The sequence below is a fragment of the Callithrix jacchus genome, chromosome 21 (assembly GCF_049354715.1).
Source record: "Callithrix jacchus isolate 240 chromosome 21, calJac240_pri, whole genome shotgun sequence".
NCBI classification, from domain to species: domain Eukaryota; kingdom Metazoa; phylum Chordata; class Mammalia; order Primates; family Cebidae; genus Callithrix; species Callithrix jacchus.
The window spans coordinates 46,177,025-46,199,239 of NC_133522.1; the positions used below are offsets into that span (position 1 = coordinate 46,177,025).

At 39.3% G+C, this 22,215-nt stretch overlaps 1 protein-coding gene across 2 annotated transcripts in view; it reads right to left on the reverse strand.

Moving 5' to 3' along the window:
• The window catches only part of DSCAM (DS cell adhesion molecule), an 802,011-nt gene that overhangs the window by 308,691 nt on the left and 471,105 nt on the right, over positions 1–22,215 (reverse strand). For both annotated transcript variants that reach the window (XM_017967103.4, XM_035283348.3), the window contains exons 4-5: positions 10,320–10,466; positions 1,963–2,241 (exon numbers count right to left, since the gene is read on the reverse strand). In XM_017967103.4, coding sequence (XP_017822592.1) covers positions 1,963–2,241; positions 10,320–10,466 — 426 coding nt within the window. The remainder of the gene's footprint in view (positions 1–1,962; positions 2,242–10,319; positions 10,467–22,215) is intronic.

Below are 22,215 nucleotides of genomic sequence, written 5' to 3' on the forward strand. Positions count from 1 at the left end.
TAGGCCAGGCGCGGTGGCTCACGCCTGTAATCCCAGCACTTTGGGAGGCTGAGGCGGGTGGATCCTGAGGTCAAGAGATCGAGACCATCCTGGTCAACATGGTGAAACCCCGTCTCTACTAAAAAGAAAAAAATTAGCTGGGCATGGTGGCACGCGCCTATAATCCCAGCTACTCAGGAGGCTGAGGCAGGAGAATTGCCTGAACCCAGGAGGCGGAGGTTGTGGTGAGCCGAGATTGTGCCATTGCACTCCAGCCTGGGTAACAAGAGTGAAACTCTGCCTAAAAAAAAAAAAGAATTAAGACTTTTAAAATACAGATAGTGATAAGCGCCTTTAGAGAGAGAACAGTAACACTCTGAGTTGAGTGGGAGACAGGAGAGGAGAATGGGCAACAACACGTCTTTGCAGACGGAGGCTAAGAGAGATGGAAAGTGCTAGATATGCAAGTATTATGAAATAATCTTCCACGTGGAGGAAGCAACATGAGTAATACGACTTGCAATCAAGAGAGGAATGGGTGTGTAGAGGGATCCGGAAGAAGTTAGGTTTAGCAGGAATAGGTTTTTATTAACCCACTTACGCCCGAGGTTGCAAGATTTAAAATTTTTGTAATCAGACCTTGGCTATGACCTTGAGCAGTAGAATATAAATAACTCCCACGTGCTTAGCGTTCCAATAATGGAACACCAGGCATAAATGAATTTTAATGCAAAACAATGGGAGATATGACCAAACGGATTTGCTTGAGATGCCTTCAGTACTATCCTAAGACAGAAACTTTATTCCATAGAGAACAGGCAGCCAGGAGAGGTCTTTCAACATAGAAGAGACTTTGAACCTGTAGGAATAAGTCTTACTGATTGTCCAATACTGCAATATTTTATCCACATGATTCTTCAGCTATAGAAGTGTAACTGTGGATTTCATCATCCATTTCTTTCTAATCCCAGCCTACGCATGTTCAAATATTTTCAGGACTCAGGCTGGACAGCGTGTTCCAGAGAGTCATTTGGATAGTTAATGTAAATGTATTCTCTTAGGCTAGGACTGTGCTAAGGCAGTCTACACTCGGGTTGACACTGAAGAGAAAGTTCCATAAACAGGAATGGGCCTGGGAGAAAAAGAGTTAAAAACCCTCCTATTTTCAGTGTGAGATTATTGTGGTTACACTTGTTCAATTTATCTCACCAAATATAAATATATGTTTTAAAAGGAACATTCCATTGGCAACTAAGACCTCTCTGACTAAGGCTCTGCCTCCCTTTTCTGGCCATGTGACCTTGGGTAATCACTTCGATTTGGTTTCTGCATCAGTAAAATTGAGGGTGTTTGAGTAGATTAGATGGTACTCCTGCAATCACGTACCCCTTCCTCCAAATCTGCCTTCAGTATCCTCAACACATTCCTCAGGACAGCCAAGGCAATCAAGGGAAGATCAAATATAACTGTCATATCTGGAGTAGGTGATCTATAATACTAGGCACAAGTCTAATCTTTTGCTACGTTAATGCTTTTGCTGATAATAACCTCATTGAGAAATGTAAAGCGGAAATGGTCTGGAAACAGACAAAAGACAAATGCTTTGATTGGCTACCATCACCTGTGCTTAAAGAGCAATCCTGTCCCCTCCCTTTGTCCATTTTTAGAGAGACTGGCCGTTGTGAATTCGTCAGCTAGGTAGTGTTATCTTGAAATTGTATCTTGGAAATGTAATAGTCTGTGGCCTAATGTAAATCACAGACTTCAAATCAAATCAGATATCCAAAACTCTCCAGTGGTCACAACCCTGGGCAACTCATTTGAGCATTAATTTCACATCTGCAAAATGAGGTTTCTGTTGATCTCGGCTGGACTGTTTTGGGAGTCCATGGAAAGCTACAGAGACAGCATGGAGATTCGCTTGTAACAGGCGCTCCATCGATGGAAGCCAACACCACTTTTGCAAGCTACCGTCCAACTTACGTTTCACGTACAGGCGGCCTATCACCTTAGCAGTTCCGTATCTGTTGGACACTTCACACACATAGCTGCCTGAATCCGAGGGGCGAGTGTTCTCAATGAGCAGCCCCGTCACGGTCTTCTGGAACCTCCCTGAAAGTTCCAGGGGCATGTTGTCCTTCAGCCAGCGGTAATCTGGCTCAGGGTGCCCAAGCGCTTTGCAAGGCAGCTCCACAAGCTGCCCAGCCATGGCTTTGCGATGGTCAAACCCATCCAGGATGGATGGGGCTGAGTTCGCTGGGTCTGTAGAAGAAAGAAAAACTCGTAAAGGCAGTGAAGGAGGAGTGCAAGTGGTCATTTAGAATTGCAGGACTTCATGTGGAATTTAAACCCCATGTTTCATCCCAACTATTGATACAGATCTTGTACCTATACACCAATCCTGCCTGATCTGCACATGTACCCCAGAACCTAAAGTACAATAAAAAAGAAAAGGTTTTATAAGTGAACAGAAAAAGAAATGCCCTATTCATACAATTTATTTTCTGCTCAGAATTTACAAAAGGTACACGGAACACTGGTCAGAGCCTCTGTTGGTCATTCACCAATAAATGAAAAAAGATCCAGAATGAGTATGCTTCAACAAGAGCTCTCAGCTAAGGCCAAGAATCAGATTCTCTTTTCATAACTGGAAATGCCAGAATTCTCTTTAAAAGATCATTAATCGGTAGAAATATGCAGTTTGAGAGAAGAAATAAGACCTAGTGGTAGACAGATCAGTCGGATGACTATGGTTTGCGATAATCTACTGTATTTTTCCAAATAGCTGGAAGAATTGAAATAATTATAGCTTAAAGACAAGCCAAATGTATAATGTGATGGATATCCCAAGTACACTGATTTGATTTTAACAAATTATATGAATGCATTATCACATGTACTATAAACTATGTATATCTATTATGCATCAATGAAAAAATTAATAAAATAAATATTTTTTTAGGTAATGACTCACTCTGTGGCTCAGACTGGAGTGCAGTGGTGCAATGATTGCCCACCACAGACTCAAACTCCTGGGCTCAAGTGATCCTCCTGCCTCAGCCTCCCAATGTGCTGGGATTACGGGTGTGCACTACCACACCTGGCCTAAACAAACTTAAACAGGAAAAAAGGGCAACACCAGCATAAATAGCTGGTGTTTAGTAAAATTTATTGCACAAGAAAAAGAGTTTTACACATAGCTATTGAATTTTTAAGCTTTTATTTATTCATTTCACAAATATGTTTTGATCCCCTAGTGCAGACCGGCACAGAGTTAAGTGGAGGGCCAGACAGGGGTCTTCCTGAAGCTGATGTTCTGTTGGGTGGGTGGGTGTTGGAGAGCAGGCAACATATTAGCAAGCAAATAAAGATAATTTAGTTTGTAACGAAGTGAAGGAAAAAAAAAGAGGCCATTATAGAGAGTGAAGTCCACGTGTTATGGGTGTGGAGGCAGCCAGGAGGCCATAAGGTATGGTCCTCAGGGACAGACCCTCTGAGCAGATGGTATTTGAGGTCAGGTAAATGAGCACTATCAACAACATGTGGCGTAGCAAGACAATGGATGAAAAGCGGCAGCTTGCAAATGATTGCCATGACACAGCCTGGTACCGTTTGCATGTTCTATGACATAAACTTGAGCCAGATGAGGAAACTGATAAAATATGTCCAAGAACTCGGTCTGTGGAAACCATGCAGCTCGATGACTTTCAGGTTTGCTTGAATGAAGTGATGTTCTCAAGGGCATAATCTTTGTATTAGTATGAAGAATATAAAATACAGCACCTGATTTGATGCTCAGTGTAAAACTCAGTGGCCTCTCCCTGCTCTCTCTGCTAATTCACCCTATTTCAAACTTGCATGAAACAATACCCTTGCATTCTGCATGGATATTACAGAAGAGTTATGGGCTCCTGGCTCCTGAAATTATATTGTCTTTGCCTCAGTCAGAAAAATGCCATGACTCTTTTGATCTATCTGCAATAAATCTGATGGCAAAGGACTGGATATCCATTTTCCTATCAAATGAGAGCCATCTGGAACTCCGTACATTTTGACCAACATCTCCCTATTTGTTCCATCCCCTAGTCCCTGGCAACCCGCATTCTATTTCCTGGTTCTCTGGGTTTGACTTTTTTAGATTTCACATGTATGTGAGACAAGACAGTGTATGTGTTTCTGTGACTAGATTTATTTCACTTAGCATAATGCCCTTCAGGTTCATCCATGTCATTGCAAATGGAAAGATTTTCTTCTTTAAAGCTGAATAATATTACTTTGTATGTATAGGAATAAAATTCCTACATGTACATATATGTGTATGTGAACATGTAAGATTTTTTCCATATTCTGGCTGTTGTGAATGATTCTGCAATAAACATGGAAGTATAGATATCTGATTTCATTTCCTTTAGGTATAGACCAAGAGTGGGATTGCTAGATCAATGGTGGGTAAAAGGGAACAAAGTTTCAGTTATGCCAGATGAATAGGTTCTGGAGGTTTAATATGCAGCATAGTGACTACAGTTAATAACACTATCTTCTAGGCTTGAAATTTGGGAAGACAGTAGATCTTAAATGTTGTCATCACAAACACACACATGCATACACACACATGCATACACACGTGCACACACATACATGCATACACACAAGCATACACAGACATATATACACATACATGCATACACACATGCATACATACATACGTCCACACACATACATGCATACATACACACACATGCATACACAGACATATATACACACATACATGCATACACATACAAATGGTAACTTTGTGAGGCAATGGATATGTTATTTTGCTTGATAGTGATATGTATATGAATATGTATATATATGCATATTGTACAACACATTGTACACCTTAAATATATGCAATTTTCATTTGTCAATACCTCAATTAAGCTGGAGGAAAAACAAGCTCTAGCCAAGGTGATGTAAGAGGAGAAAATATGTGAGTTTGTAGGAATTCTGCTTAAAGGGACTTAGTTGGGAGGGATGTTCTTATATATTTTTCCTTTGCTTTTTTACACCACCTGGAATGTGCATAGAAAGGCAGGAGCTTCAGCAATCAAATCATCTTGAGAATGGAATTTCATATGAAGATAAAGGATCAGAAAGATACAAGCCTGGTCCCTGCTGACACTGCAGCTGCCAAATCAGCTTCTGGAGTTATATGCAAAAGAAGTAAATTTCTGTTTTAAAAAACAATAACATCAAAAAAACTGGTGATGATACTTCCAGGAACATGGCTGCAGAAAAATGCCATGACTCTTTTGATCTACCTGCAATAAATCTTTTATCAATAAAAGATGCCTTTAAGAGGCTGTGATTCCATACTCAGCCACTGGGGGTAGTCAGCAGGCACTATTGAAAACAGAACAGAAACCTTTAGCTGAAATGTCTTGCCTTTCTATTTCTTTTTTGAGCTTCGGAGATAAAACTTCATTATGCACTTGCTGCTCTTTTTATTTCACTGGTGTCTTAAGAGAACAATGTGACAGCGATATGATGAGGGAAACTAAATACTCTTTTGAAAAACACCTGATGAGCTTCCAGGACTCCTCTAATTCTTCATTAACTGAAGAATTCGATATTCTTGAATTATACTCATTCACATGTGTGACTATGGGGCTCGCGAAGGTGAGAGAGATATAAAAGTTTCACCATACCCAGGGACAGAGCCTGTGCCAGCAGAAACTTCATTGCTTCATTTACCTGCTTCTAAAGGAAATTACAAACGGACTTCGGAAAGTATTGGTTTGAAGATCAAGTTATGTTCACATAGACTGAACAATTAAGTGGAGACAGGCCTAACAAATGATGCCTCACTGATCTCTGGCATCCTCTAGCATCAACTGAGAAAGCAGAAAAATGGTTGGCTGTCTGCATCCATGTCCCTGGAAGTATCATCAGCTGCATACCCTATAGGTCCAGGTGATAAAAATGTGTCTAAAGCCAACTCCAGAAAGAGTCTTGGACATCCTCATCTGCATGCAGTTTATCACCTCCTAGTACACTAACTTGCAGACCATATAAATGCCATTGGATTAGTGTTTAGTAAGTAGAAATCATATCCAAGATAATATATATTACTTGGAGTAAACTTCTCTAATATTATTCTGAACTCTGTCTTCATTTATTTAAGAAAGGTGAGAATATAGTGATAGCTCTTGTTCTTCAGTAACGCAGATTTTAGTTACACTAGGGTTGAATAATGATATTATAAAGTAGTATGAACAAATAGTTGTGAACTCTGTCATTTTGCTTAGAGTAGGAAGTAGAAGTAGAGTCAGAGAAGGTAGCACAAAGATGTCCCCCCTTTGGCAGGTGTGGCTGACAAAACACACTACAGTGTGCACCTCTGATTTTCTTTGCAAAACAATCCCACAATCTCTGAAAACAAAATGCACCCACTTCTAATGCTATTCATAAAAAATCAATACCCAATGATTGCACTTAAAAGGTTTTATTCTAATTGAAGCTATTGACAGAAAATTTTCAAATAAGATAGTGCTATATAATTCTAACTATATTTTTAAAACATGGCTGAGATAATTGGGTATCCGCATGAAAAATAATTTAGAACCTGGCCTCACACTACCTGAAGATCAACTCAAAATGGATTACTGGCTCAAATATAATAGCTAAAACTATAAAACTTTTTGGAAGAAAACATAGGGAAAATATCTTCATGACACTGAAGAGTTCTTAGGTTTAACACCAAGAACACAAGCAACAACAGAAAAAAATGAACATATTAAACTTCTCCAAAATTACAGATCACAAATTTTATTAGACGACATTGCATATTGGCCATTCTGGGTCCATTCTTCCAGGTTCAGTTGTGCCATTTTAATATATATTTTATATGTATTCTTTTTTTATGACAGGTCATTTATTGAATTAGTGTTTCATTATTATTACTTATTCTGATCAATTACCTGGCTTTCTTTTTAAGAGAAATTAGTTATACATGTAATTCATCATCTCTGTCACACATCTATACATTTTTATCTCTATTTGCCTTGTTTCTTCCCATTTTTAAATTCCCATATTACGCTTTCTGTTATGTTTATCCTCTGATGTGTTCCTTCTAATTTAATTTTAATTTTAGAACTCTTCATTTTTCTAACTTTTTCCTAAAATATACCACTTACTATTTCACAGAGTTGTGTTCCATTTTTTTCTGAGATACTTTATTTCTGATTTATACTTCTCTTTCAAAGATTTAATCATTTTAAACAAAAATATAGTTTTCATATGCTTTCTGTCAGTATTTTTTGTAGTTATTTCTAATCAAAACTTTTTCTTGGTTAATTTTCATCCTTTTTCCTGTGATAAAGTTGGGTTAAATCTTTTCCCTTTTTGTTTCATTTTACAATATAACAGAGATTCTTAGTTAATCAGGAGAAGGTTCCTGCAGGAGACGATGAAATGAGTATGTTTTCCAGCCTTCTCCCTTGATATTACCGTAAAGACTCAACATTTAGCCCATCTCTCAGAGCTGTGTGGGTTTCCATGTTTAGCCACGTGTTTCCTAGAACACTCTGTTTTTTGCATTCTAAGGCTGTGCATGTTGTATTTTCTTGTGCAGTGTTTTAGAGGACAGAATTCTCTAGGGCCTCCTCTGATTCCTGTTCCTTCTCTCTCTGTTACTGTTCGTATTCCACACTGGCTCAATTTGATTTCTAAATCCAGCTGTTCCCCTCAGGGTGAGCTCTGTTCTTCTAAGGGAGTACCTGCTGAGCACTTCTGCGGTCTTCAGGGACACAGACCACCACGGGCCTGTGCAGTCATTACCGGCTACTTTCATGGTCTTTCAGCTCATCTCCAACCCAGACCTCACGCAGTTCTATCCCAGTGTGGTGAGGACTCTAAGACATATTTTCCTAGGCTTCCACTCAAGTAATGCTCTTCTGCTTTTGAAAATGGATGCCTGTTGGTTATTTGCAGTTTTCTGGCACTACCATAGCCCCAGTGGGCTGTCCACTTCCACCATCTTCCACTTCTGCTGCCGGTCCTGTTGTTGGCAGTAATCCAGCTGTGTTGAAGGTGCCATCTGTGGACTTTTTTCTTTTTCATCCTATTTTATCTGTGTTGGTTTCAGGGGAGTTTGGGGTCAAACACGAACATCTTTCCACCATGATCCAACCTCCAGATGTACATTTGTAAATATATTTAAATCTAAGTTAAAATGAGATCCATTTCTCTTTTCCTTCAAAGTTTGGCATGTTAGAAAAGCATTCTGCATTCAGTGTCTACATTCTCATCTCTTAGCATTAACAAGTTCTCCCTCAATTGCTTTATTAAAATTTCAATGACAAAAATATTGAGTTATTTTCCATATATGGTAGACTGTCATATAAGCCTTTCGATGGCATGTAATTCTGTGGACCCCTCCCCGCTCCTAGCACCTATCACCTCCCTGTCTTCACCTACACCATTAGCTCTGAATGTTCAGTCTTATTCTTTGGCTCTTCCTTTTTTTTTTTTTTTTTTGAGGCGGAGTTTCACTCTTGTTACCCAGGCTGGAGTGCAATGGCGTGAACTTGGCTCACTGCAACCTCTGCCTCCTGGGTTCAGGCAATTCTCCTGCCTCAGCCTCCTGAGTAGCTGAGATTACAGGTACATGCCACCGTGCCCAGCTAATTTTTTGTATTTTTAGTAGAGACGGGGTTTCATCATGTTGACCAGGATGGTCTCTTTGGCTATTCTTCTGCAGGTGTCTTAGTGTATGATATTCCCCGGCTAGATTAAACACTGATGCTCTCACTTCTCCCTTGTCCAGTGCTCACTAGGTAATCCTGGGACCCACATGACCTTCATGGTAACCAAATGCTCATAACTATTTCTGTCCATTTTTGACACATCAGTGAATCATTCCAAAACAAAAGAATGAACAAACATCTTGGGATTAAGAAAAGTCGACTCGCCTTTCCAACCCTAAGAGATAAATTTAAAAATCAACACTTTATGATTCAGCATGGAGATAAAAAATGTCACCTGAAACGAAAAGATGGGCTCTTAGATGATCACCAATTATGTCATCTTCTGGAGGGAAAAATGCTTACTTACTTACGTTGCTAAACCAAAATTAATTGCATACCTGGATTCCCCTCCTACCTCAAATCCTTCCCCTTTCTTTTCTGAATATGCCATTAGAAAGTTTCTCTTTAATGCAAACAGGACTTGTTCTAGAGTTTTCTGAATAAGTAGAATATTGTCCTCTCCTTAAAGCTACCATAGACTAAGATGATGGTTATTATTCATTTTCTTATTTATTTTCCCCCAAAAGACATAAGAACTATAAAAGCAAGGGAGAAAGTGACAGTTAACTTGAAAAAGAACAGGTAAAAAAAATACTTGCAAGTTCAAAGGAAAACTGACTTAATTCCAACTTGCATTTCTGCTGGACCTTGAAAGCCTATTGGCTATTTTGAAGATGTAAATGACGAAGAGAAAAATCCTGAGAGTATATTATCAAGTATAAAAAGTGGGTGTTTGGCTGGGCGTGGTGGCTCACGCCTGTAATCCCAGCACTTTGGGAGGCTGAGGTGGGCAGATCATGACGTCAAGAGATCGAGACCATTCTGGCCAACATGGTGAAACCCTGTCTCTACTAAAAAGTACAAAAAATTAGCTGGGCGTAGTGGTGTGTGCCTGTAGTCCCAGCTGTTCAGGAGGCTGAGGAGGGAGAATTGCTTGAAACTGGAAAACGGAAGTTGCAGTGAGCAGGGATCACACCACTGCACTCCAGCCTGGTGATAGAGCAAGACTCTGTCTCCAAAAAAAAAAAGTCAGTGTTCAGGCAGTGATGTTTTAAATTATCCCAATGTTCAACAGGTCGCTATTACTTCTTCCCATGAAACATTACTACAAATAAGGCACTTCTCAAATATTGATAGCAAGCAACATTTGGTCACTTCCATCTCACTATTACAACCTTATAGAATATTTACCATGGGGAGCAATTTTATATCCTTCAGCTACAAAGGCAAAAGTTGGGTATTTTGCATTTGATTTTCTAATACTGAGATGGGTCTTTCACTCCCAAGGTGTTCCCTGAAGTGCTAATGCATCATCATGTGAATGTGTCTTTTACTGGTTTGACAAATGTGAAATGACTGCATTTGGAATCTCTGTGTTTCTATGAAATTGTATTTATATTGGTTTAAAAGACTTAAAATTGCTAAAATATTTTGGAAAGGGAATTGAAGGCTTCATTTTAGTAGCAACATTCCATAGTTTTGATTGAGTTGTCTCAAGACACTAACAAAGAAATAGCAGACATAGCAGACAGAGTCTTGATGAGTTCTTACCTGATACAAAAAGTCTCGCGCTGTTGCTCTGCCTCGTCTCTCCAGTGTATCGATGCCGCGTGATGCAGCGATAGTTATACAATCCATCTTCATTCTGTACATCTTTAATATACAAGGCTCCCGTGGATGTGATGAGAAATCTAGATCCTGAAAGAGGGAAAACGATAGCTTGGTTAAAATACAATGAAAGCAACTCAATCACATAGACAAAGCCTTTAAACAGTTGTTTTTTTTTTTTTTTCCATCTGAGGAAACTTCATGGAAAGGCTAAATATGGAGGTGTGTGTCTGCATTTGTGTGTGTGTGTGTGTGTCACTTAAAGGTCCAAGCTGTTTTAACTTTTCAACTAGCCTACATTAAGAGTTTTTAGTACTTATGTTATACAATAAATATATACTTAGCAAATCTAACCTTGTAAACTTTTTTAGGTCATGCATTTATCTTACGGCAACAGAGTTGTCATATAAGTGGTATATAGCTAACATAGAAGATTTTTTTGGATCATTGCATTTATCTTAGAACATGACAAATTAAAGAGTCTTAACTTGCACATCTCTAGCTTATGAAAGTATGAACTTTTGTCTCAGTTTAAAATATTTCAATAAACGCACAAAAATATTAGACTACAAAGCAATAAGATATTCCACAAACTTCCCTAAAAAGGCTACCTTATTTCCTCACAATAATAACCAATATTTATCACTATATTCTATGACACACAAAAATTCTTCCCAGATTCAGTGTTTTAGAATACTCTGTTATTTCTTAATTACTAATTTTTAAAGGGACTACTGAAATCATTGACGCTAACAATTTTCACCTCAAGCAAAAAAATTTATGATCAGTCATTCCCATTATGTCAGCACAAAACAGTGTCCTATCCGTAACCTGTGATTTTTACCTGTCAAGCTTCAGTTGTACGGAAAGGACCAACACTGAGATCAAATATCAGTGTCAGTTTAAGAAGGGCAAATATTTTTTCCCCTTTGAAAACGTAACTTTTAAAGATATTTTTCACTGTTCAGTTTTAATGGTGTGATAAAACAAGTCGGAGCACAAAAGCGGAGCTGAGCTGCACCTTCATGGCGGGTGACTCAGTACACCTCTTGCCACTCTTAGACGCTTCTATGGACTATTTCTGCACGTGACGTGATTCCACTGGAAAAAGTGTGATTTTGCTCTTGAAAAAAGAACTAAAATGCCAAAGAATCAACTTTTATTGCTTATTTTTCTCAGGTTCAGTTCAATCTTCCTTTGGTTTATTTCAGCCAGAATTTCCAGGACTCTTAGCTTTATTGCTTTTGCGTGTTACATATTTAAGTTGTAAACATAATTTCTTGGTTGTTTTCTGCAATAAAACATCATGCATAGGTCAGATGCTCAGATAAATTAAAAATGGTTTATAATTTTTGTTTTGTTTTGTTTTGAGACAAGTTCTGGCTGTATCATCTAGGCTAGAGTGCAGTGGTGTCATTTCAGCCCACAGCAACCTTTACCTTCTGAGCTCAAGCAATCCTTTCGCCTCAGCCTCCTGAGTAGCTGGAACTACAAAGGAGTGCACCATCACATCTGCCTAATTTTTATATATTCTTTTAGAGACAGGGTCTCACCATGTTGCCCAGGCTGCTCTTGAACTAGTGAGCTCAAGTGATCCACCCATCACAACCTCCCAGAGTGCTACAGAGTGTAATCCCTCCAAAAGTGGAATTACAGGCATGAGCCACCATGCCTAGCCTAAGAATAGTTTACGAATTCTCATGAGTTAGGAGTAATTCCAAGGAGTAGAGATGTGAAAAAGATAATAAAATAACAGAGCAAATATTTACCTTGTATAAGCTTTTCAAAAAAGCACAAATTAATTATTAAAGCTAGTATAAAATGTCTTCAAAATAATATCTACATTAACTTTCAAAACAATTCTAGTTATTCAGTTTGAAATATGCCATAAATAATGCTAGATATTAGAAGAAAAATCTCCTAATGCTGTAGATTCCAAATAATTTTGCTTTATTATTCTCTAAAATGAAAGCAACTAAAAATACCTTTTACCACTTCTCATGTGTCATCACACTTCAACCTTTCGTACTGTATACATTGTGTATAATGGAAACATTATTTCTCTTTCAATATATTTTGCATACTTATATAATACTTAAATAATCAGTTCCTTTAAAGTACAGTTTGATAGACAGAAAGGAAAGCCAAAAAAGAGATGATGTATATAATTCCTGTCACCTTCTTAGCATGGAGTATTTTCATTAGAACTGACAGGCCATCAGTGGTGGCAAAAGATAAGTGGAAAGGATTATGCGTGCCATTTTCCAAAAAGGCTGAGAAATGCCCGCAGATGGCAGCAGCCTGCATTATTACCTACTGACTCCGGAGAGGGCTCTGTTCTCTAGGAATATTTTGTTCTTGTAATAGCTAACATTTTTTTATTTACTCACTTAGCATATTAAATAAGGCTTTAGGTCGCGTCATTTCAGAACTTAAACCTTTTATTGTCTTAAGCATTTTCTGAGACGTTTGCCAGAATGAAGGAGTGGACACTGACCGAGTTTCTGTACTTAAACCCATTTATGCCTAGTGTTCCATTATTGGAACGCTAAGCATGTGGGAATTACTGCAAAAATTCAAAAAGTTGCAACCTCAGACATAAAGGGGTTAATTTGACTTATCTCTAAGTCTAATTTGAGTTAGCCCTTCATTTTTCAGTGTAACCCATCTTGAAACTGATCAATATTTTAAAACATAAAGTAAGGTTGAAGAGTAGAATCTTAACTATGAGAGGAACAGACAAGTCCAGGGTTCTTGGGTATAGTCTTAACTCAGGAGTCCTGTGGAATTATCAAGGGACAACAAGGCACAGATAAGTCATTAGAACACCAAATGTGTTGGCCCCATGGTGACAATGAATCATTTTAACTGCTCCATAGCGTGCCACTGCATGTCACTTGCTACCTTATGCCACTAAAGGTTTCCATGTCAAATGGAATAAATGGTTTGTTTATGTCCTTCAATGGGATAATGAATGTGCTTCTGTTAAAATGGGCAAATGTTAAAATACAATTTATTGGTATAAAAAATTACAAACACACAATTCTGTCTCATGCTCTGTGTGTCTTTCTCTATCACATACATGCAAGCCCACACACACCCTTGACTACTCACAACTGTCTGGTAACATGCAACTATGCAAAGAAAAAATTTTGCGACTGAATTTATTTTCCTTGGGAAACTGCTAGCATTTTAACCGGACACGTTTCTAAAACATAGTTCATATGTTTTGTCATGTTAAATACACTACGATTCAGAGCCAACTGAACAGTGAATGATTTTGGATTTTGAGTCATCATTTTGGACATTGATTACTGAGCTATGATGCTCAGTTGCTGGAGGGATGTCTCAGAAGCTATCTGGCTTCTCGAGATGCATGGAATGGTCCCAGGCTGCCATGTTCATCTTTGAGCTTGCCTTTGACAGCTTTTCTGCTTCCCCCTTTACTATCTGGGTGTTAGATGTTACTTCGCTTTGTTCTGATAAGGAATCAAATTAAAATATCTTGGTCAACATACAACGTGATGCATTCAGTATGCTGAGAGCTAGAAAACAGACATACCAAAGCTGTTAGCACTGTATAACCTAAGAGTAAATAGGTTAGGAGCAAGTAATAGAGTGATTTTCCAATGTCAGTTAACATGGGCTTGTATGTTAACTAAAATAAATCCACCACTTGGTGCCAGTTCATTCTGCCTGGCTAAGCTTAGCATAGGGGGCCAGTGGAATGTTTCTATGGAGGGAGACAAAACCACCAAAGAAAATGGGGCATTAGTCCAACAGGAAAATGTTGCAGGAAACCTCAGGGCTGGAGTTGTACGGCCACATTCTTCCCATTGTCATGGTGCTGAGCAGCAAAAAAAAACACCCAGAAGTGCTAAACACTTCAGCAGTGGGTTCTGAAGCCCAGGCACAACACCATTTTGGGTTTTCTATACGATTGCTTCAAAGGCAGATATTAAAATAGCAATAGTTCTAGAAATCTATTTTGCTGAACTATGGGTCATTAAAGCAGAAAGCCAGATCTTTAAGATCTGAGCTGCAAAAAGCAGGCATGCATGACCTCCCGAAAAAGGCCTATCAGAGTCGATTCTAGAAACTAGCATGTGTTATAAGAGGGCAGGAAATAGGGCCAAGTGATGCACCCATTCATGGGGCCAGCACTGTCCAGGGCTCCAGGAATGCAGAAAGGAGAGAGACAACCCCTCTCTCTAGGGAGTTTGTAATCTAAACAGATTTGAACCTTCGGGTTTAGAAACATCCCAACAAGGTGAGGAAAAAGGATAGAAGAACCTGGAGAGCAATCACGGAAGAGCCACTGTCCTTGTCTCCCCAGGATAAAGGGCTACTGATACCCAGGGAAGAAAACCGGCATTTATCCCCCCACCTGCTTTCATCCTCGTGTATTATTCTGATACAAATCATTGACTTTATATGTTAAAGTCCTAATCATTCATTTGCTTGTTCGAGCTGCTCAGCTAACTTTTTCTTTGGTCTCATAAAGAATCAAATTAAAAGATCTTCCCCTGGTTTCCAGTGCAATAAACTCATCCGCTTTGTAAGATTTCTCAGTGTGGAAGAAAACACCTGGGCTTTGGAAGCCGGTGGATCTGAACTGCAAAATGGTCATTGTCCCTTTCCAGCTGTGTGAGCTCCATCTAGTCATTCAACTCTAAACTTCACTTTCTTCAGCTAGGAAAAAGAGAGGCAATGAGTAATCTCCTTTGTGTTCTGCTGTGGAAGATCAAATTAAAATGCATCTATGTCGTCTGGCAGATAGACATGCATCTATCGCACAGCAGGGTGACTAAGCTCAATAATAATGTATTCTGTATTTCAAAATAGCTCAGAGAGTAAATCTGAAATATCGCATCACAAAAAGGGATAAGTGAGGTGGTAGATACACTCATCATCTTGATGTAATCATTTCATATTGTGTGTGTATATATGTGTGTGTGTGTATATAGACACATATGAAGTCAACACATTGTACCCCATAAATGTATATAATTTTTCAATTGAAAATATTAATAAAAAATAATTAAAATTAAGATGGTATCTATTATAGTAAATGCCATGTTTGTTATTCTGCTATTCTGGCTAACCCACAGGTGTATAAAATGTAGCCTGTGTTAGCTAGACAGGAAAAAGCCCACCAACATAAATATAGCGGGGCTCCCTTTCAATTGCTTATTTGCTTACTTATGAAAGGCAACCTCATATATTAAAGAAAGCATCTGAATGGAAATGACACAGATGAATTTTACATCATAATTCTGCCATTTGGAGCTATGTCACCACAGGCAAAATAGTTACTGAACCTCCGAGCTAGTGTCACATGACAGAGCATTGGGAACGTAGAAAGATGTACCGAGTCCATGGAGAATTATTGAATATGCCAGTGAAAGGCTTGGGAAAAGGAGAATCACAGGCATCTGCTGTGAACGGAATGTTTGCCTCTGCACAAAATTCATATGATGAACCCTTAATCCCCAATATGAAAGTATTTGGAGATAAAGCTTTTGGGAGGTAATTAGGTACATATGTGATCATAAGGGTGGGACCACACCTCACTTTCTCTGCCCTGTGGGATCACAGTGAGAAGGCAGCTGTCTGCAATCCACGAAGGGAGCCCTCTTCTGGTACCAAATCTGCCAATACCTTGATCTTGGATTTCCCAGCCTCCAAATCTGTCTATTTTTGTGGTTTAAGCCACCCAGTCTATGACATTTTGTTGAGAAAATATTTAAGCCACTCGGTCTATATTTTGTTGACAATTCCCATTGTCATGGTGCTAACAAGCCCAAGTGGACCAAGATATTGTCTTCAGCAGGTTTTTCCACAGCAGAAATGAATATTCACAGAAACTCAGGGACTTTCCCCCAAATCATTATCATGTTACTTGAACAATAATACTCCCTGGCAAATCTGTTAGTATCTGAACATAAAAAAACATATCCTGAAGTTCTCAAAATTAATCATTTCTTGTCCATCATATTTTATCTAACAGGAAGGCCCTCTGCTTCTGCTTCCAAAATATATCCTAAATCTATCCACTGCCCTCCCTCAATGCTGTACCACACACATCTAAGGACTGTAGCTTTCAAACTTTGTGTCCACTTCTGCTTCTCTACAATTTAATATCTACTCAATATCCATAAGGACTTAGCAACATAAGTCATTTAGTGCCTTGATGGAATCCCACTAGACCTAACCACGTCTGATGGTCTGTAATGATTTGGGCTTTGACCGTATCACCAAAAGATTCTCCTCCACTTTCTCGCTCTTCCACCATGCCCAGGCCACACTGTCCTTCTTTTAATTGCTCTAACTAGAGGCTCTGAGCCCAGATCTCTCCCTGACTGGGTCCTTCTTGTCATTCTAACCTGTTTTTTTTTTTTTTTTTTTTTTTTTTTGAGACGGAGTTTCACTCTTGTTACCCAGGCTGGAGTGCAATGGCGCAATCTCGGCTCACCGCAACCTCCGCCTCCTGGGTTCAGGCAATTCTCCTGCCTCAGCCTCCTGAGTAGCTGGGATTACAGGCACGCGCAACCATGCCTGGCTAATTTTTTTGTATTTTGAGTAAAGACGGGGTTCACCATGTTGACCAGGATGGTCTCGATCTCCTGACCTTGTGATCCACCTGCCTCGGCCTCCCAAAGTGCTGGGATTACAGGCGTGAGCCACTGCGCCCAGCCCCATCATGACCTGTTTTTAAGTCCAATTTTCTGCAATGTCAGTCCACATTATCATGGTCACTCATGATCAGAGACTTGGTTGACTATATCTGAATGTGAATTATCTTGTGCATGTGCATGAGATTGGTTTAACATTTCTCTCCTTCAACTAGAATAGCAGGAACTAGTTCTGTCTTGTCCAACATTTTATCTCCATTACATAGAACAGCACTTGGCTATGATATCTGAAAATATTTGTTAAATGCACGGGCTGATGAAACAGTCTATTATTGCTTGTACTCAAAACATCCTTTCCTAGGTCTCAGTAAAAAGTAACTTTTTTTAGATTTCAGCACATTTCCTCTTGTAGAATACATAAAAGGAGTTTGTTCCCCTCCAGAAATGAATATATTCTTATATGAAAATGAACATATTTTAAGATTGTGTTGAATTATTCTTTCATTATGCTCCCTGGCTTTTTACTGTGTGACTAAGCTGTTAGATCTTCAAAAAAGGCAATGCTACTTGGGGGGAGGTTTTAAAAGCATATATCGTCTTTTACTTAGAGAAATATATCTTAGAGCTCTTGTTTGTTTTGTCTTTCCTATTGCAATCTATCTGAATTGAGTTAATGGCTATTAAAAGAACAGATTGCTCTGCTAATAAGATGCCAAATGGTAGCACAACCGCGATGAAACTTTTATCAGCTGTGCCCACCGTTTCCAACCGATGGCCACCCTGTGTCACAAAACTGAGCTTTCTCCAAAGCAGTTTCAATAACAGTTTCTGAAATATTAGAGGAACATAAAAATTAAATCTAAGTTCTAAGTATATAGCATTAGAAACGACATGAGACTCTTAGCATTAACTAAAAGAAGACTCTTAGCATTAACTAATAAAACATAACTCGTGTAGATTTATATATATATGTGTATATATATATATATCTACACACATACTCTAAACTTATCAATGCCTCTTAATTCAAATGTAGGTTAGAAAGCAATTTAGCTTACGAGTTGATTCTGAAGTGTCTACAGTGTGTCCTATTCTGTGATATGAGGGGTGGGTGCAAAGACAGGATTAGATGTGGGCATGAATGAGACACAAATATTTCCTTTTATTAGGTTGAGTTGCCTGATAAAAGCATGTACATGTCAAAAGCTGCATATAAGAAAAAAGAAGAGGCCCCTTAAGATAAGACATCTTACCTGATATTGTGAGCTGAATTTCCGCCTTCCTCAAAAATTTGTGTTAATGTCCTAACCTTTAGTACCTCAGGATGTGGCTTTATTTGGAAATAGGGTGGGTCACTGCAGATGGAATACGTTAGTATGAACTCATAATTGGATACTGTATGCCCCTAATCCAATGTGACTTGTGTCCTTATGAAAAGAGGGCATTTGATAGAGACATGGATATTAATACGAATCCTAATCAGAGCTAACAGATTCCAGGTGCACAGTAGGGGCCACCACGGCTTCAGCATCATTTGTGTCACCACACATTGCGTTCTTACAATGACCCCAAGAGGAAGATACTATCATTCCAATTTTTCATATGAGGAAATTAAGGAACAGAGAAGTTCAGGGACTTGCTCCCATTTATACAACTAGAAGCATCTGTTCCAGGATGGTGCCCTGGCATGCTGGCTCATGCTCTCACACTTCGCTCCCCTGGCTCTGGGTCGTCATGCAAGTGTGAGACGGCAAGGTGTGGGCAAGCCAAGGTGTAAGCAGAGTGAGGCAGAAGCAGTGAGCACAGAAAGACATTTAACCTAAAGATTCAACAGAGCTGGGGTGAGGAGAAGACGGTGCCAGGTATTGAGTCTAAGGGACCTATGGGGTTGGGGTGGCATTGGTAGAGCAGAGGAGTTGGGGTAGAGGAGGTTCTGTTTCAGAAAAGATAAGAGCTCAGCTGTGAGCATGCTGAGTCACTTAAAGTCAGTGACCAGGGCTGGGCGCAGTGGCTCATGCCTGTAATCCCAGCATTTTGGGAGACCAAGGCGGGTGGATCACGAGGTCAAGAGATTGAGACCATCCTGGCCAACATGGTGAAACCCTGTTGCTACTGAAAAATAGAAAAAATTAGCTGGGTGTGGTGGCACGTGCCTATAGTCCTGGATACTCGGGAGGCTGAGGAAGGAGAACTGCTTGAACCAATCAAGCAAAGGTTGCAGTGAGCCGAGACCGCCACAGCACTCCAGCCTGGCACCTGGTGACAGAGTGAGACTGTGTCTCAAACCAAACCAAACCAAACAAAAAATCAGTGACTAAAGTTGAGCTGGAGACAAGGCTTTGGAGACTAAACTGTGCTTGGGTAACAGGAGCCCTTCACAAGAACTGAAGTTGAGTAACCTCCCAGGAAGCAGAGTGAAGGCAGAGGGCCAAGAAAAGACCCAGGGAAGGAGTGAGAGGAGGTAAAAGGACCCAAGACAGCGTGGTGCTAAGAGAGCCAGAGAAGAGGACTTTCACAGGAGGGTGCAAACGGCCTCAGCTCTGTGCCTTCCTACTGCCATAGCCTTGAGTACATACGCAACCTTTACAATGGGGCAATACTGCCTTTTTGGGAACATCATGACATTAAATAACAACTTCCGTGTAAGTTCCTGGCAGAGATAAGCACTTTAGAATAGCACTAATCTGTAATAAGACATGATAAAATATCCTTGCTGAACCAATAAAAAAATGAAATGTCTAAGAGCTAGAAATGCACAAAAATGAGTTAAAGAACACTCTCCATCATTTCAAAGGACATAATAGAAGACCTGGATAAACACAAAGGCATATCAAATTCTCGGAGTAGACAAGTAGAGATTGCAAAAATGTCAGCTTTTCACAAGTGAAATGAATTACATTTTAATTAATTGTTGAACAAAATTTATTTAGAACGTGACCAAATCCATGTAAATTAAAACAAGAGGTTATTTTCATCCAGGAGATTAGAACAAAAAATAAAACGTTTGAAAGTAAGTGGTCTTGACAAAGGGTGTGGGAAATAAGCCTCTAAGGGTGGGCATGTCAAGTTGCGAAGGCTTTTGATTTTTGCAGGGCAACTTACCAGTATATTTCAAGTGTGAGACTTGCACACCTTTCAATCCATCTTGCAACTTCAAAGACTACCCTATGGAAAAACTCAGATGCGCACACTTTGATGTTCACCCCAAAATGCAATGAAGCATAACTTAACAGTGAAAAGTGATACAGAAACCCGAATGCCAATCAAGGATAAATAAGTAAATAAATCAGAGTACATCTATACTCTGCAACTATTTAAAAGACAGCAAGGTGTATGCACACATACCCCGCAGAAAAATCTCCACTAGATAGTCTAAAGTGGTTACTGAACAATCTACAATGTTGTATACCAAAGGCAATAGCAGATGAAGAACTTTGTGTACACAAATGAACACAGAGGCCCGGATCAGCAGGTAGCTGCCAAAATGTTCACTGTTGTTGCCTCTGAAATCATGAGTAGATGAGGGGAAGGAGAGAAGAAATTATGTTTTATTTCACACTGTCAAGCATTTGGGAATCTTAAAAGAAGACTTTTTTTTTTCTTTTTGTGTCACTCTGTATCCCAGGCAGGATTGCAGTGGTGAGATCTCAGCTCACTGCAACCTCTGCCTCCTGGGTCCTGGTTCAAGAAATTCTCCTGCCTCCACCTCTCGAGTATCTGGGATGATAGGCATGCACCACCATGCCCAGCTAATTTTTGTATTTTTAGTAGAAATGGGGTTTCACCATGTTGGCCAGGCTGGTCTTGAACGCCTGACCTCATAATCTGCTCACCTCAGCCTCTCAAAGTGTTGGGATTACAGGCGTGAGCCAGAGACCGACCAAAGGAAGACTCTATTAATGTGCTTCTTGTGTAGTTAAAATTTATTTTGGACAAAGGTGTCAGTGGGTGATGAGCATATGGACACAGTAGATGTAAACTGAACCTATGTAACGCACAACACAGAAGGAGATAAATCTAGGTTGATACTGCTGTCCCTAGTAGATGTATCAAAGAGGGCTTTTATTATGCTTGCTCTTCAAGCTGGTCACTACTCGTGCCTGCCTGAAAGCACAAGGGGAGACTTTCAGCATTCCCCCTGGTCTTTGCAATCCCTCCCCTCCAAACACCTCACACAAAAGTTGAATCTGCCATGTAGCTGATCTCTGTATCTTCCTGAACTACTTTGAGAATTCTCCGTTTCACACATAACTGTATTCAGTCTAGTTGGCTTGCCCGTTGGCACTGCCTCCCCAGAATAGCAGTTGCCGCTCTGAAGACAAAGAAATCCTCTTGTTTGCCCCACTTACCTGCTGCCCCCAAAGACTTGCACAATGCCAACTTGAGTGATTGTTTAGAAGAGATACATACTTTCAGTTTTTTCTAAAAGTAGGATCAGTAAAATAAGGTATCATTTTGAGGTCACAGAGCACTCGCCATGTCATTTTATTTAATCTTTGTCGTCAAGCTATCCAAGAAATAATGAAGCCCCAGTGTGGATCTTGAGCTGCCTGGAAAAAAATCATTTGGCTAGAAATAATGCCATGACATAGGGCATGAGAAATAAGCTTACAACTCGGCTGGATCCAATAAGGAAGGAGAGATTTGGTGTATATATGTAAAATTCTCTCAAAGCAATTTCACTAAGACATTTCTCTTATGTAAATAAAGTTCTCTCAGTGAAATTCTCCTGCAGTTAAATGAGTCTCAATTATACACTACTAATTTCAGCCTGCACACTGCATTCCGACTGTATACCTAATTACCCTATTTAGTTTCTTAATAATCGGATCTTTGTGCAGATATTTGAGTCTGTCATTAATCTTTGCTCTAGTTAGATCTGTAGTTCTTTAAAAGAATGAATCCTTATAAAGAATATAATTTTATAATTCCTTTGCTTTTAAAGTAATTACTTCAAGGTTTTTTTTAATGAAAGAACAAAAAAAGCTTATAAAACTTATAACCTATATTTATTTATTTATATGATGAACAAGATGGTTTTGGCCACTGACATTTCAATGCAAAGATTTCATTTGGGAACAGAGACAAGAAGAGTACATTGACAAAGAAAAACATTCACTCTAACAAGTGCATTTATGTGAATTGCAAAACGGAAGTTGACCCGAGTGAAGAGAAGAGCTGTTCAGATGGTCGGGGTTTAGGGT